We start from the raw sequence: 16,819 nt of genomic DNA on the forward strand, positions 1-16,819 counted from the left end.
GCTAGTTTGCTGCTAGTCCCCAGGACAACAGGATGGGCCCCTCTTGCTGACCTCTGGCTATCTTCTCTCCACCACAGGTGGGCCTTCTTGAATTTGGCAACCAATGGGAACTACAGTGATGCTCTGCAGGCTTATGCAGCTGGGGTGGTGGAGGCAGCTGTGTCTGCTGAGGTAAGAGAAGGGTTGGTGACAGACAGGGAGGGGGTGGTAGTGGTACAGGTCTCCCTCTTTCCCCTGGTGGGAGATCACCGTTGTATACTCAAAATCAGGATGGTGCCCTTGACCTTGTTCACTTAGAAGGATCATTTTAGAGGGATTCTGCCTTAGGACCCCCTCCCAGAGACCTAAGTGAGTGAGGAAGAGGTAAGAGAAGTGTTGATTGTCAGAGGACAGGGCTAAAGACCACTCATGTGTGAGTTCGTAAGTGGCAGGGGTCATAAATTTATAGATTGAGAGCTTGGAGAGACCTTAGAGATCATCTGGTCTAATTCCTCTGTTTTACAGGCATGGAAACAGAGGCACAGAGTAGGAAAAAAATGATTTGTTCAGGGTCACACTGCTGCTAGTAAGTGAGCCAATGAAGCCAGGTCTTTCTGACTTAAGGTCATTCAACAAATATTTTCAAAGCTATTAGTATAATATGTCAGTCACTGTGCTGAGTGTTGGACAGATAAATACAAAAAGAAAGGAAGGAAGAAAGAAAGAAAAAAGAAGGAAAGAAAGAAAAGAAAAAGAAAGGAAAAAATGAAAGGAAAGAAGGAAGAGAAGGAGAGACAGATTGAGAGGAAGAGAGAAAGAGAAAAGGAAAGAAAGAAAAAAGAAAGGGACAAAGAAAGAAAAAGAGACAGATTAAAAGAGAGGAAGAAATAAAGAGAAAGAAAGAAGGAAAGAGAAAAAGAAAGGAAGAAAAAAATGAAAGGAAGAGAAGGAGAGACAGATTGAGAGGAAGAAAGAAAAAGAAAGGGAGAAAGGAAGAGAGATGAAAAGAGAGGAAGAAAAAAAGAGAAAGAAAGAATGAAAGAAAAAGAAAGGAAGAAAAAAGAAAGGGAGAAAGGAAGAGAAAGAGATTAAAAGAGAGGAAGAAAGAAAGAAAAAGAAAGGGAGAAAGGAAGAGAGATGAAAAGAGAAGAAGAAAGAAAAAGAGGAAGAAAGAAAGAAAAAGAGGAAAAAAGAAAGAAAAAGAGGAAGAAAGAAAGAAAAAGAAAGGGAGAAAGGAAGAAAGATGAAAAAAGAGGAAGAAAAAAAGAGAAAGAATGAAAGAAAAAGAAAGGAAGAAAAAAGAAAGGGAGAAAGGAAGAGAAAGAGATTAAAAGAGAGGAAGAAAGAAAAAGAAAGAATGAAAGAAAAAGAAGGAAGAGAGAGAGATTGAAAGAGAGAGGAAGGAAGAGAGAAAGAAAGAAAGAAACAGAAAAGGAAAGAAAGAAAGATGGTCCCTGCCCTTAAGAGCTTACATTCTAATGTGGGTAAATATCATTGGAAGCTGAAAGCAGAGGGGACAAGGAGGCATCTGTGATGAAGCTCAGAAAGTTGAATTGGAAACTGAAGGATAGTCCCTTGAAGCCCGAGACCATCTCATGCCAACTGCTCGGGTCCCCTCTGCAGTTGCCTGGCTCTGGTGGCTGGCGAAGCTGGAGGAGAGTCCCGGTAGGGAGGGGCCTTCCTGGCTGTGGCCGTTGGCTCCCATGTGGTCCCTGGCTGGTGCATCTTCTCAGCCCCCAGATGGGTACCCTGGGAGGAGCTCAGCAAAGGGTGGGGGTTCCCATGCTGAGAGTCATCAGCAAGCATTTATTAAGCTCCTTGGCATTGGGGATGCAGAGAGTGAAGACAATCCTGCTCTCGAGCTGCCAGTCTGATGGGGGAGACAGCCGTATGTGTGGGATTCAGTTGGCAGAGAGAAGGCACTGATGCAAAAGGGGATCCGGGAGGGTGTCAGATAGTGGAGGCTGCCTTTGGTCTCCTGGAGCATGGGGCGCAGGACCTTGGAGCCTCGCTTGGGGTTTTCCAAGGGGAGGGCAGCCTGAACAAAAGCCATGGCGCCATTTGTCTCCTAAGTCCCGGGAGGGTGGGGGGTGGCGGGGGACAGAGGCTGGCAGCCCTTGGGTTCCCATGAGCCCCCTTCCCTATGCACAGCTCATCTACATGCACTGGATGAATACAGTAGTGGATTACTGTGGCCCCTTCAAGTATGAGACCGTCTACTGTGAGAAACTGAAGAACTACATCGAGCTGAACCTGGCTTGGATGCAGCAGCAGATTGCGTCAGGCAAGGACAAGGAATACTGGCACCAGGTGGGCAGGGCCCCGGGTGGGGGGATCCTACCTGGCCCTTGGGGACTCTCAGGCCGGACGCTCCCACCGTGCCATTTATTTCCCAGGAGTGACGGAAGGCTGGCACAGGCCTCTGCACTGACCCCGTGTCTGTCTGTCTGTCTGTCTGGTAGGTGGAGCTCGCTCTCCTGCAGCTGAAGGGACTGGAGGACAGCTACCAGGGACGCATAGCTTTCCCATCCAAGAATTTCACCATCAACCCCTTTGGGTTCCTGTAAGTGACCTCCGGGGTAGGAGGAGATAGGTGGGAGTAACAGTACCCTCTGTTTGGAGCAAGAGCTCAGGGGAACTTTGCTCCTAGAAGCGAACCCCTCTGCCTTGAGACCGGCCTCTGGCAAAATTGTAAAATTGGGAGACTTCCCGCCACCTCCTTTGGCCTTTCCCTTCCCCTCGCTCCTGCCTTTAGCACCTTCTCTCCTTCCAAACTGGTATTTGAAGAAACGCTTGAGGATCTTCCTTTGCCGGTTTTTTTAAAATAGTTTTTGAATTTGAATTTGAACATGTAAATTTGTAATTTTTTTAAGTTTTGTAAAATTTTGTTTAAAAAACTATAAAATTGAATAGGTGGAAGAGGCCATTCTTTGCCTCACTTCTTACCTAGCCTTAATCGGTGAAGGAGATCTGTTAGAGCCCTTAGCTTAACAGGCCAAGCTCTCCTGCTGCGTCCAGGGCCACCTGCGGCCTTCCTGATCTGTATCTGGCCGTGACCTAGATTGCCCTGGAGGGGAAAGTGAGACAGGGGACTTTGCACAGCCCTCACTCAAAGCCAATTCGCTTGCATGTCATGGCCCTTCCCTGATGTCAGAGTCCTCTTGGAGAACATCCACATTGCTCCCAGGTACCCAGTGTGGTTATAACCCATTATATTTGTCTGGTGCTTTATAGTCCATGAAAAAGCCTCTTGCAGCTCACTCCGTCTTCCTTCTGAGGGGATCAGGTCTCCTCTGTGCAGCAGAGAACACTGGAGGCCGACCCCACAGACTGGAAAGAGGCAGGATCCGGATGGAGAGCCCGGCTTTCCCCTCTCCTCGTCCTGTCATTGCACCACTAACTCTCCCGGCGTGCAGACCTAGTCTGTGCACGGAGGGGGTGAGCAAGGGACCAGAGTCTCAGGGCAAACAGGAGGGAGAGGATCGATGGCACTGGCAGAAGGGATGGTCTTGGAAAGAAAAATAGCTCTTTTTGAAGACTGGAGCAGAAGAAAGGAGCAGTGAAGATGGGGAGGTTTTCACAGAGTAGGAGAGGGATGGTAACCCCCAGGGAGTGGTCTCCGTTCCCATAGCCAAGCAGAAAGAAAGATCTTCTGCGGGGATGGAGGGCAAAGAGAAAGGAGTTTTGGAGACCTGGAGAGACCAGGAGTTCTGCACAATGGCTTAGTGGGGATCACTCAAACGGAGAAGAATAGAAGGGTTTTCATGTAGCGAGGGGGACCCCGCTGAGTTTAGAAGCATGAATTTGGGGTAGATCTAGGGCGTATCTTCCAGAAGTATTTGGAAGCACAGGAGTGGAGTGCTGTCTATGGCTGTGTTTTGGGACAGTATTAAGTGTTGAGAGGACAAGGGGGTGGCGTGTTCAAAATTACTGACGGTGTAGGGGTAACCTGGCCAACATGAAGGGAGTAAGAGGCCATTCAGGGATCAGATAAAGGGGGTTCGGTAAGGGAAGGAATGAGATTAAGAGAATGGCCAGCAGTGAGAGAAACAGTGGTTGTGACCAGAGGGTAGGATTTGAGAGTTAAGGATGATGGAAGCTCGGAGGAGGTCCAAGGTTTGGCCATTGCTGACGTGGAGTGAAAGGCTCAGACGTGGGAGTTGGCTGGGGAACGCAGGTGTTTGAGGGGCCCCAGGCTGGGACTTGGATTCCCAGAGCGGGAACGCCAAGGTTCTGGACCTAAGTGAGGCTGCGGGCCAGTTACCAAACTGAGAAATAAGGGAGGTCGGCTTTGGCCTTTGGAAGGATTTAGACGGGGTGATCCCAGGTGTGAGGAGCAAGTGACAGATGAGGGAGGGAGGCAGACAGGGCCTCGGAATCCAGCAAAAGGAGCAGAGTGAGCCTCTTCTTGCCCCAGTAAGGCCCCTCATCTGTCTCCCCCTGAGATGCCTGAGGACGCCCCCAGCCCGAGGATCCCCAGCGTGGGGCTTGTGACCTGGGTCCTGCCTGGGCCTGCTTTTTAAAGAGCCCCAGGATCGATGGTGGTGAGAGGCTTGAGGAGGACCCCAGGGCGCCGGTCACTGCCTCTGCCCAGAGCGAGGCGAGGCGGCCTCCAGAACTCACCGGTCTCCATCAGCAGCTCTTCTTGGGCTCGCTGCTCTGACTTTTTGCAGGAAGCCTCGCTAATTCTCCCTTGTTGTTGTTTTTGGATTTTGTGTTCCTTTTCTCGTTGTAAGCTTCAAGGCTGGAGAGGTTATTCATCTTGGGGTTTGTGCCCCCGGTGCCCCATGCGCAGTGGGTGGCTCATTCAAGTGAGCGCTTATTACTCTGCTGAACCCTGCGTTAAGTGCTCAGGGCACAAATAGGAAGTTAAGGTGTCTCCTGTTCTCAGGGTACTCGTCTCCTTTTTTATTTTTGTTTTTAACAATAGCCTTTTATTGTCAAAATAGATGCAAAGAAAGTTTTCAGCAGTCACCCCCACAAAACCCTGGGTTTCAGAGCCTTCTCCCTTCCTTCCCTTCACCCTGCCCTAGACAGCAAACGGTCCAGTATACGTCACACACAAAGGCACCTGGGTTCTGATAGAGAAGAGGGAGAGCTGAGTCAGGGCCTGTCCCACCCCCATGGGGCTGCTTCCCTACTTCCCCAGGCCCCGCTGCCCTATGTTACCCCAGAGTATCAGAACCCATCCCATACCCAGGAGGCCGGCTCTTCTCCCCCAGGGCCTTGCTGCCCCACGTTACCCCAGGGTGGCAGGGCCCGTCCTGCTCCCAGGAGGCTGGCTCTGTTTCCCCAGGGCCCTGCTGCCCCAAGTTACCCCAGAGTGTTGGGACCAGCTCTGCTTCCCAGCTTTCCCAGGGTCCCCGCTGCCTTATGTTACCCCAGAGTGTCAGGGCCTGCCCGTCCCCAGGAAACTGGCTCTGCTCCCCCAGGGCCTACTGCCCTAAGTTATCCCAGGGTGTCAGGGTCCACCCCAGTGAGGCCAGCTCTCGCTCCCTCAGCTTGTTCCAGTTGTCGGGTGATTTGGAGGACCTGGAGCCGGCCCTGAACAAGACAGAGCAGAGGCGAGTCATGGGCTCCGGCTCCTGCTCGGCCCTGATCAAGCTGCTGCCCAACAACAGCGAGCTGCTGGTGTCTCACGACACCTGGAACTCCTACCAGCACATGCTCCGCATCATCAAGAAATACTCCTTCCACTTCCGGACGGTGCCCACAGGTGGGTATGGGGAGAGGGCGCGCACAGTAGGGCTGGGGCTTGGTTGGGGGGGGGCAGCGGCAAGGAGGGGCCACGTGCTGGGGGACTCTGGGAAAGCCAGGCCACTTCTCTGGTCTTACTGTTAACGACAGGCTCGGCCTGCGAGGTCCCTGCCGGCCACAGGGAGCTTTCGGGCCTCAGTTTCCTCATCTGTACCATGGAGATACTAGTACCTAGTTCATAGGGAGGTTCTGAGGATCAGAGAAGAGAGTTTATGCGAAGCACTCAATGGACTTGAATAAAGCTCAGGCTAATGACTGAGCTTTTATTATTAAACTTTTTAAATTAAGCTTTTATTCATTTAGTAAAATGAATAAAGCCCAGGCTAATGACCCCCCTCCTAGGACCCCCGAGACTGACCCTAAGTTTCCTCTCAGCCCTCCCTCCATCAGTGAGGTCACTAATTTTGGTTCTCTTGATTAAGCCGGCGCCCACTTATTGCAGGGCTTGCTGAGTTCTCCCTGACTAGCTCAGCAAGCACCAGATAACAAGAAGGGTATTTGGAGAAGGTCAGGGATTCTCGGGGGCCAGGCCTGGCCAGCGAGGACTCAGGGGGTGCAGAGGGGAGGGGGAGCTGGGGCCAGAGAGAGAGGGGCAGCAGAGAGCGGCAGGAGAAGTTGGTCTTGGGGAGTGGGAAGACCTCGAGGGGCCGCTGGTGGTGCAGGGGCCTGAGCACCAGTTCTGGGAGCACCTGCATTCCAATCCAGTGTCAGACGCCGTGTGACCTTGGGCCCAGTCACCTCGACAGGACAAAACAGAGCCTGGATTTGTGCCGCTCTGGCCTTTACAAGCTATGAGGCTCTGACAGGTCACCGGCCTGCGGCGCAGCGGGCTCATGGGCCACGGCGGGAGGGGGATTTACTGTGGGTGTGATTGACGGGCCGGGGCTCTCTCCTAGGCGAGTCACCGCTGATTCCTGGAAACGAGCAGGTTTTCTCCTCCTACCCTGGAACCATCTTCTCCTGCGACGACTTCTACCTCTTGGGCAGTGGGCTGGTGAGTCACTGGGGCCGGTTCTCCTTTCGGGACGTCGGGGCGGATCCCTGTTACCCCTGGGCTTTGGGCACTGACGGAGCAGCATGGCCCAGGGGGAGGATTCCCTTCGAGGCCCGGTTACAGAAGCTGCTCACCCAGGACCGATCCTCAGCCCTCTGGGCCTCAGTTTCCCCATCTGTAAATGAGGGCTCTGTGTCCCCGTCCAGTCCTAGAGCCAGGTCCTCGTAACTAGGGGAGAGATGGGGCCTCTCTGGCTGGGAAGCCACGACTCCTCTTGGGGGGCACCGAGGACCATGCATCGTAGGCAGAAGGGAGCTGTGGAGAGGGGAGTGGGCTCCTGCGGAGGAGGGGTGCTCTGGCCTCTGAGGCCCTGCCCGGCTTTTCCATGGGAGAGTGACCCCAAGCAGGTCGCAGCAGGCTGGCCAGACTGAGAACGGATCCTGGCTGTGTGGGAGCCCCGTGTTGTCTGTCCTGGACCTTTCTGGGGGCCTCAGTTTCCCCAGATGTAAAATGTTGGGCTCTTTCTCTGATTTTAAGGAGGTGTTAACTTTTTCTTGGCCGTGATGGCTCAGGGAATCCGGGGTTAGCAGGTTGGGGTCAGTGTCTAAGGAAACCCACAATGATGAGGCCACGGGGCTCTGAAGGATGGGGTCATCCTGCCAGTGCAGCCAGGAAGCCACTTTTCTCTTCATTAATTTTTATTCTCTTGATTAACCTGGTTCCCTGCATGTCGTAGGTGCTTAATAAATGCTCACTGATAGAATGGCTTGATTAACATCGAGACGGGTACAGAGTGCCGGCTTGGCCCTAAGATCTATTTACTGCAGGGATGTGGAGGGTGGTGGCCTCTGAGAGTGTCCGAGCCCCCCGCATTGGGAGTTGGGAAGGCCTGCGGCCATGTCCTGCCCCGGTTGCCTCGGTTGTTTAGTACACTGAGGCAGAGTAATGGGAAGCCAGCCTGCAAGGATTGATTGGAGAACGTGGGGGAGGACTTCCACTGTGCAGGAGGGCCTCATCCCCTTGCTCCTCCTCCCCCTTGTGCCTCCAGGAGGCTCGACCCTGGGAGTTCCCCATTCTCTCGCTGTGTGGCTGCCGCCAGCTTTAGGGTCATGAAGTCCTTTCTTTGGGGCAGGGCTGCCCCTGCTCTGACTTCTCTGGGCCCCAGATGCTCCCTGGGCAGTGATTGGGGTTCGAGGAAGAACTTCCTGGAACTGGGATGGAACAAGGAGCTGGACACATGTCCTGCAGCTTGAAGGACATTGTGGAGTCGGCCGCTTGCTGACTGGCTTCTGGCTGTCTTGTCCATCTTTCTCTTGTTCATTCCATTCCTCACTGCCCCGTGAGAGGATGGAAGAATCAGTCTACCAGCAAGCATTTATTAGGCACCTTATGTACACCAGGTGCTGTGGGAGGTGGGCCCTGCCTGGGGGTCATTTATCAGGCTTCTGGTTACTATGTGCCTACTGTGTGCCTGGGCCAACTCAGGGAGCAGGGGCAAAGTCCCAATCCCCAAAGAGCTTATGTCCCGGTGGGGAGTTAACATGGAGCTCTACGGGATCACCTGGCCGGGGTTGGGGTGGTGGGAGGTGGAAGGGGCCCTGCCAGAAGGAGGGAGTGGAGAAGCTGGCGGGAGGCCCCAGGAGACTGGCAGGAGGCCCCGGGAGGTCAGTCGGCTCCTTTCTCTCCCAGGGCTCACAAGGCCCTGGGCTCACACCCGTGTCCCACTGGCAGGTGACCCTGGAGACGACCATCGGCAACAGCAACGCCGAGCTGTGGAAGTTCGTTAAGCCCCAGAACAGCGTCCTCGAGTGGTTGCGTAACATCGTGGCCAACCGGCTGGCTCAGGACGGGGACACATGGGCCTCCATCTTTAAGAAGTTCAACAGTGGCACGTGAGTCCCATACCCCGGGGGAGACGGAGTCCCCCAGGCAGAGGGAAGCTTTGCAGGCCTTGAGAGCCAGGTGGAAATAAGGCCTCAGTTAGGCCCGGTGGGCAGCGAGGGACGCCCCCAATTGGGGAAGCTTAGTTTGGTAACTGCCCCTTGATGACCCTGGGCCTGTCAGAGCTGGAAGGATCTTGGAAGCCCCCTTGTTGTAAAGCCATGAAAACTGGACTTTGGGAAGGGCCAAGAGCAGATTTCTCCTGAGTCTTCTCCATCTCTGAAATTCTGCATTTCCCGCCGGCCGGGGCTGTTGAGGGTGTGAGCCTGGGCTGGGCAGAGGCAGGCTGGGCTGCTGGGTTATAAGATTCACGGCGGTCCCCAGCGGGCTGGATTCTTGGTCTCTTGCTAAGTCTGGGACCCTGGGGCAGGGTTGGAGGTCACCAGCACTCTCCTTATTCCTCCTCCCCATCCTTTCCTCGGCAGATACAACAACCAGTGGATGATTGTAGACTACAACGCTTTTACTCCTGGGAAGTCCAAATCCATGGAGGGCCTGCTCACTATCCTTGAGCAGATTCCGTGAGTGTCCAGCATCCAGCAACCCCCCTTCCCCCCTTGCTGGGACTCTGGGGACTTTGGTGGGCCATGACCTTGCTCCTGTCTGATCTTTAGGGGATGGAGGGGAGAGCAAAGGTGGTACCTTGAGCTGGGAAAGTGGGATTCTTAAGAAAGGGAGGGTTTGAGCTGAAAGTTTCATTGGGAGGATCTGATCATAGTCCCAGGAGGAGCTTGGACAAGTCAGGGATGATAATCTGGTTATTTGTTTTTTTTTTTTTTTTTCATTTTATTATAGCTTTTTATTTACAAGTTATATGCGTGGGTAATTTTACAGCATTGACAATTGCCAAGCCTTTTGTTCCAACTTTTCCCCTCCTTCCCCCCACCCCCTCCTCTAGATGTCAGGATGACCAATACATGTTAAATATGTTCAAGTCTAAATTAAATACACAATAAGTATGCATGACCAAACAGTTATTTTGCTGTACAAAAAGAATCGGACTTTGAAATAGTGTACAATTAGCCTGTGAAGGAAATCAAAAATGCAGGTGGGCATAAATAGAGGGATTGGGAATTCTGTGTAGTGGAGAACCTGGTTATTTGAAACTAGAAATGTCAGATAATGTGGAGAAGATAATGTGGAGGGGAGGGGGTGAGCGAGGCAGAAGGGGCAGGATAACCATCTCCAGAGATCTGAAAGACCATCAGATGGAAGTGACAGGCTTTGTCTGGGTGATCTCCAGACCACAGAACTGGGGACCTTGGAGATTGTGCTCGAGGCAGCTTTAGGCTTTATGTTGGGAAATTTCCTGTTGCGGAGGGGCTTCTACACGATGAATGGGAGACTGGGGGGTTCTCTGAGAGGCCGGATGGTCACTCATTGGGGATATTGTAGATTTGGGGAGTTCTGAGCAGGCCAGGGTGGGACCGGATCCAATCCCTGCGGTCCTGTCTGACCCTGCAATTCTGCAATTCTTTCCTCTATCCCAGGGGCATGGTGGTGGTGGCTGACAAGACTCAGGAGCTGTACGAGAAAGGCTATTGGGCCAGCTACAACTTACCGTGAGCACCGACCACTGGCTCTCCTGCCTCGTCCCCTCCCCTCCATCCTGCAGGGGTCCGGGCCTTCCCTGAAGCAGGGTGGGGAGCGTGACAGAAACAGTCAAAGGCAATGGCTGCTGCTCATGTTTTGCCTTTGCATCCCCCGTAGCCTTGCCTCGTAGGAGGTGACTGATGAATGTTCAGAGGTTCATTCACTTGGGCGCCAGGAGGCACTAAGAAGCCGTCGGGTCCAACCTTGCCATTTTATAGCTGAGAACATTGAGTCTGGACTAACTTGTGCAGGATGGTAGGATCCTATACTAAGAAGTGCCTGAGGCAGGATTTGCATCTTAGTCCCGCTGACCCCAAGTCCAGCATCTTGGCTGATATAACAAAGGGATCCAAAAAAGCTGGCCTCCGAGTCTTCCGAGGCCCAAACCAGATGAAAATACAACTGGGAAACATTTAAATAAGATTTAAAATATTTATTTTAATATATTTTATTAAATTAAAATATTTAAAATAAATAAAATAAAATATTTAAATAAATCAAAATTTAAATAAATAAGATACTGTACCACATAGATAATACTACATTTTAAAGCAGTCATTATGCAGCCCCTAGGAGTCCTTCTGTGCAGTTTAATGACCTCCGTTCCTATGTGATGGACCATACTGCCTCCACTGCAGTTGTTGAGTCGAAGTCGTGACCCCCTTAGCATTCATTCATTCAGTGAACAATGATTCGGGGCCCACGTCCTACTGATCTCCTGGAGCAAAGAGTCTCTAAGGCACCAGCAGCTCATAATCGGTGTTTATGTAGCTCGTTTATAAGTATTACTTTGCTTTATCCTCATATCAGCCTGGGAGGTAGGTGCTGTGATTATCCCCATTTTATAGTGGAGGAAACTGAGCCAGACGAGTCCTAAGGGACTTGCCCAGCTAGTTCAGCATCTGAGGCAGAATTTGAACTCAGATCTCCCTGCATTCCAGATCCAGCACTCTATCCCCTGAGTCACCCAGCCATGATCCAGCGAGTTATCAGCAGGGTAATACGCCATGACCAAGTAGGATTTATACCAGAAATGCAGGGCTGGTTCAACCTTAGGAAAACAAGGACCGTAATTGATAATATCAATGACCAAACTAACAGAAATCATATGATTTTCTCATTAGATGCAGAAAAAACATTTGACATAATCCAACATCCATTCCTATTAAAAACACTAAAGAGGATAGGAATAGATAGTGGCAGATCTCTCTACAGTCGATGTATCATGGGATCTGGTGTGTTATTGTGGGAAGCATATGGGACCTGGAATCAGAAAAGCAGCATTTGGATTTCAGCCTGGCTCTGAATTCTCTCTTCTTTTCCCTGGCTGAGCCTCAGTTTCCCCATCTGTAAAATAAGGGCTCGCTTGATGCTCTCTGAGGTATCTTCCAACCCTCATTCTGTCATTGAAGTGAGGTGGAGAACAGTGGTTCTTGTGAGAGTTTGGGGGAAGGGATGTGGGGCTTGGGGGACGGGATATAGGCTTGGGGGGCCCTGGGGGAGAGGGTGGAGGAGAGATAACCCCACTTTATGCCCTGCCGTGTCTCCCCTCCCTAGGTATTTTGAGTCCGTGTTCAATGCCAGTGGGATGCCTGACCTGGTGAAGCAGTTTGGCGACTGGTTCTCTTACAAGAATAGCCCCCGGGCCCGGATCTTTGAACGGAACCAGTCACTGGTGCATGACATGGACTCCATGATCCGGCTGATGAGGTCAGGACCCCAGACTTTGTTCCTACTGTCTGAGAGGCTGTGTAGGATGTACCAGAAAGAACCCAGGGTTTGCAGTCAGGTGCCTGGGCTTTGAAATCTGGTCCTGCAGCTTAGAAATGTGATCCCGGGCAAGTCCTTTCCTCTTCCTGGCCTCAGTTTCCCTGGCTGTACAGTAATAGGTTGAGATCAGGTGATCTTTGGGGCCTTTTTTAAATTCTGTAGGCACATGAAACTTTGGTGCATGGAGAAGTGTTTCTCTGATTGTAAATGAAGCCTGTACTTATGTTCTGGACTTCTTCCATCACATTTCCATATTTGAGAAGCATGTCTTCTATTCTTTTAATAAAAGCTATTGCTGAAAATATTGGAAGCAGTAAGGCAATGATGAATGATAAAAGCACTCCCTAAAGCACCTCCTTCCTAATGATCAACCCTTTAATGACTCCTCAGGGTATGATCTCTCAGCTATTCATAACTCACCTAAATATAGCATGATAAACCCTGGAGGAGTCCAACCTACAGGCCCAAACCAATAAATGTTTAATGAAATTAAGTAAAAAAAACAAACAAAAATAAGTTAGAAATAAAAAAAAATAAAATAAGCAAAAAAATAAGTAAAAATTAAAATAAGATAAATAAAAAAAAACCCACAAGTAATGTTAATTTGTAGTTTTCTTAGTCAATAGCAACCCTCAAGGATCTCTTTCATTCTGAGTTTGACACCATTGATCTAGCCCATATCTCCCTTTATTTTCCACAAAAATTTCATGTGATACTATCGGGTGTTTCACTAAAATCTATGTAATGTTTGTGAGCAGCACTTTCCTTGAGCTGGTCACCCATCAAGAAAGATGTACGTTTGACAAGATCTGTTGTGGATGAAACCTTGCCAGCTCTCCAAAATCACTGCTTCCTTTTCTAGATGTTCACAAACTATCCCTTTAAAAATCCCTTCTGGAGTTTTTCCTAGGAATTGAAGTCAAACTCACTGGTTGAGAGTTTACAGACCTTGCCCTCCTTTTCTGGGAAAATTGGGTCATTTGCCCTTATCTTATCCTAAGGGTCCCCTCCCCCTCTACGTGTTCTTTCAAAGGTGGGACTGTGGCTCAAAAGCTGCATCTTCCAGCTGTTTGAGTACCCTAAAATATAATTCATTTGGACTAGGTGACAATTTCCAGGTGACCAACACCCATTGGTTCTTATTTACTATCTGTTCCCTTATTCATCTTGTATATCCTTCCCCACATCACCTATTTTTGTGCTGTTCTTTCCTGTCTGAAGTTATTCTCTTTGGTAGAGAAAACATGCAAAAAAATTGGGCACAAATGCACTGGCTCCCAAGAATTCAGCGATCATTTCTTTTCGGATCATTCTTACATTTTAAGTCCAGCCCTAGCTCTCTGCTGACCATAGTTGTATATCTCAGCTGCCTTTTGGACATCTCCAGTCGGGTATTTGTTCCATGGACATCTTAAACTTAGCATGTCGGAAATTGAACTCAGTATCTTTCCCCCAAAGAACAACCTCCCCCTTCTTTCCAGCTAGCTTAGTGCTACTGAAGGCACCTCCAAACTTCACATCACTCAGGCCTAAAACCTAGGAGTCATCCTCTCACCCCACATATCTGGTCCATCATCAAGACTTGTCGGCTCCACCTTCACGCCATTCTCATACACATCCCGGTCTCTCCGCTCATATGGCCGCTTCCAGTCTGGGTCCTGATTACTTTTCTCTGAGAAGTCAACTCTATGGACATCTAGTTATTCTTTTACTCTGGTCCACACCTACTCAGCTGCCAAGATCATTTTCCTTCTGCTCATTAAACTCCGGTGACTCCCCAGTGTCCCGAGTACCAAATAGAAGGCTGTCTCTTGATATTGAAAGTTCTTCACATGCTGATCCTTTCCTCTTGCCTTTTTTCTCTCCTTTGCACATCTTACAATCTGCTATTCCAGCCTATTTGCAGCTCCTCAGATATAATGCTAGGATCACCCATCTTGGTGCCTTAGCTTTGTCTGTCTTGGAATACTGAGCCCCTCCACTTCTTTCTCTGAGTTTATCTGGATTCCTTCAAGACTCAGTCCTGCCTTCTGCAGGAGATCTTTTCTAATCCATCTAATAAAACTTTTCCCCTTTTGGAATATTCCTTCCATCCTGCTTTGCTACCTATCGTATATGTACCTATATATTATATATAGCAGTAGTTCTCAAAATATGGTCTAGAGAATCCTGGGGATTTCTGAAATCTTTTTAAAGGGTCTACAAATTCAAAAATAGTTTTTATTTCCAATATGGTAAATGTCTATAAATATAATCCAGATAAACAAAAACGCTTTGGAGAGATCCTCAATAATTTTTAATAGAATAAATATACTGAAAACAAAAGTTTGAGAACCACTGAATAGTATATATACATTTAATCCACATAGATATCTATGGTAGTTACATGTTATCTCCCCTCAGTAGGCTCAAAGGTCTAGTTTTTGTCTTTCTTGATGTGTCCAGAGCTATAGAACAGTGTCTGGCCCATAGCAGGTGTTTTAATAGGTTCTTGTAGATTGCCTATCTGACTGTTGTCTTTTAATATCATTTCATGTGTCTTCAGGAGTGTTTCAGTCCCTTTTTTCATCTTTCTGTTTCTCCTAAAACCTACACAAACTGTTTTCAGTTCTTTCAGGTTTCCTCTTCAGCCTCAGGACATTATGAACTTGAGCTCTTTGGTAAATGTTGCAATATGCATTCCCTTGGATTCTTTTCCTGTTATCTTCTGTCTTGTGTCCAGTTCTTTAAAAAAAAAAAATCTACTTTGCTTAATGATCTCACCTCCAATCTCTCTGGCAACTCCTCTTTTTTCTCCTCATTGGAATTTTTTCTCTTTAGCTCTAGAATTTCATTTTTGAGAGTTTCCTCACCTCCGAGGAGTGACCTCTTCAGAAGAATTTTCATTTATTGCATTCAAACTATCCTTCATCTTAACCCTTTGAAATCTGCTCACCCACAATGCAGGGTGCCCATCAGTGCCCATCAGACTGTGTCTATTTCCCCTCTACTTTTCTCTCATAAACTCATTTTTTTAATAATAGCTTTTCATTTTCTTTTATTATTTTTAAAAGTTTTTTTTTATTTTCAAAAATATGCCCAGATAGTTTTCAATTATTTACCTTTCCCTCCTTTAAGATCCCTTTGGGATATCAGTCCAGTAGACATATTGCTGGATCAAAGGGTATATACACAGTTTGATGGCTTTTTGAGCATAGTTCCAAATTGTTCTCCAGAATGGTTGGATCCATTCACAACTCCATCAACAATGTATCAGTGTCCCAGTTTTCCCACATCCCCTCCAGAATTTATCATTATCTTTTCCTTCGTCTTAGCTAATCTGAGAGATGTGCCTCAGAGTTGTCTTAATTTGCATTTTTCTGATTCGTAGTGATTTAGAGCATTTTTTCCATATGACTAGAAATGGTTTTAACCTTCATCTGCAAATTGTTCATATCATTTGAGCATTTAACAATTCTCATAAACTCTTGAATTGAGTGTTCGCAAGGGAAGACTTCCCAGGGTTCCCATTACTTCAGTTTGGCAGCCACTTTCTTTCAATTGGTGAGAATCACACGTAGAATTGAATCTCTTTTTGATGGCTTCTCTGTCTTTGGAAGGAAGAAACTCTCCTTAAAACAAGCCAAGAAATGATTTTCTGATTTCAGGTGTCAGAAAGACTGAGGTTCAGTGGATATCTGGATACATGAAACCCCTCTGCACTATCATAGTTTAGTTCCAGGCTTGTGATGTTTCCCAGATTTCTATTTCCTCTTTGTATCTATGTGGTCTGTAGCCCAGCTTCTTAAATTGTGATTTGCAGTCCCAAATGGGGTCCTGTAGCTGAATGTGGGGGTCATGTAAATGCTTGACTTGTATACATGTTTTATATATGATATATCTGGAGTCACATAAAAATTTCTTGGACAAAAAGGGCTCATGAGTGGAAAAACTTTTAAGTAGCTCCAATCTATAGTATACTTCCATGAGAAGATCACTTTTTTAAAATTGATTTTTTTTCTCATATCCTCTGTATCATATTGGTTTGCCTTCTCAGAATATAATGCAACTCTACATTCCTCATACTCTTATTACTCTTGTGTATATTGCACAAAGTATACATATCCTTTGAGTACACCCAATAAAGTATACCCAGTAAGTCCCAACCTGCCACTGGATCTTATTCTCTCAACTCTCACTGATCCGTCTGAGGTCAAATTTGTCTTGAAAAATAGGATCTGAAAAAAAAATTTAAAAAAAGAAAAGAAAAGTAGGATCTGTAGTTTGCCTACTTGTTGGTATCTAGCAGAATGTCTTGTACAAAATTCAGGATGTTGAATTTTTACTTGTACTTTAGAATAATTGTATATTGCCATTTGATCCATAGATTTGTGTGTGTGTGTGAGCTCATTTCCTTGATCATGTCTTTAGATTTGTGTGTGTCTCTACCAAATTTGGTAGATACAAATAGGCAGTTATTCTTCTCCATTTTTGATTTAAAATTGTCTTGATTAGATTTATGAGACTTCACGCAAATATATTTGTTAGGGTTCCATCCTTGGCCATACGTTATGGTTTAGAAATCTAAAAACCATTCTCAGACAGTTTTTTAAGTTGTTCTCTCTCTCTCTCTCTCTCTCTCTCTCTCTCTCTCTATATATATATATATATATATATATATATACATACACACCTGCATACACATGCACATATATATCATTTCTGCGTTAGACCTCCTTAAAGTATATTTTTAGTAATAGGCTGAGTCAAAAGGTAGGAACAGTTAATGACTCTTCTCTCATAGTT

At 47.8% G+C, this 16,819-nt stretch overlaps 1 protein-coding gene across 1 annotated transcript in view; it reads left to right on the forward strand.

The window, feature by feature from the left end:
- Positions 1–16,819, forward strand: part of PLBD2 (phospholipase B domain containing 2) — a 35,880-nt gene that overhangs the window by 16,778 nt on the left and 2,283 nt on the right. The window contains exons 2-10 of the mRNA XM_031948645.1: positions 78–171; positions 2,131–2,289; positions 2,442–2,542; positions 5,481–5,695; positions 6,633–6,730; positions 8,462–8,622; positions 9,097–9,192; positions 10,162–10,233; positions 11,822–11,974. Coding sequence (XP_031804505.1) covers positions 78–171; positions 2,131–2,289; positions 2,442–2,542; positions 5,481–5,695; positions 6,633–6,730; positions 8,462–8,622; positions 9,097–9,192; positions 10,162–10,233; positions 11,822–11,974 — 1,149 coding nt within the window. The remainder of the gene's footprint in view (positions 1–77; positions 172–2,130; positions 2,290–2,441; positions 2,543–5,480; positions 5,696–6,632; positions 6,731–8,461; positions 8,623–9,096; positions 9,193–10,161; positions 10,234–11,821; positions 11,975–16,819) is intronic.

This window comes from Sarcophilus harrisii, chromosome 1 (genome assembly GCF_902635505.1).
Source record: "Sarcophilus harrisii chromosome 1, mSarHar1.11, whole genome shotgun sequence".
NCBI classification, from domain to species: domain Eukaryota; kingdom Metazoa; phylum Chordata; class Mammalia; order Dasyuromorphia; family Dasyuridae; genus Sarcophilus; species Sarcophilus harrisii.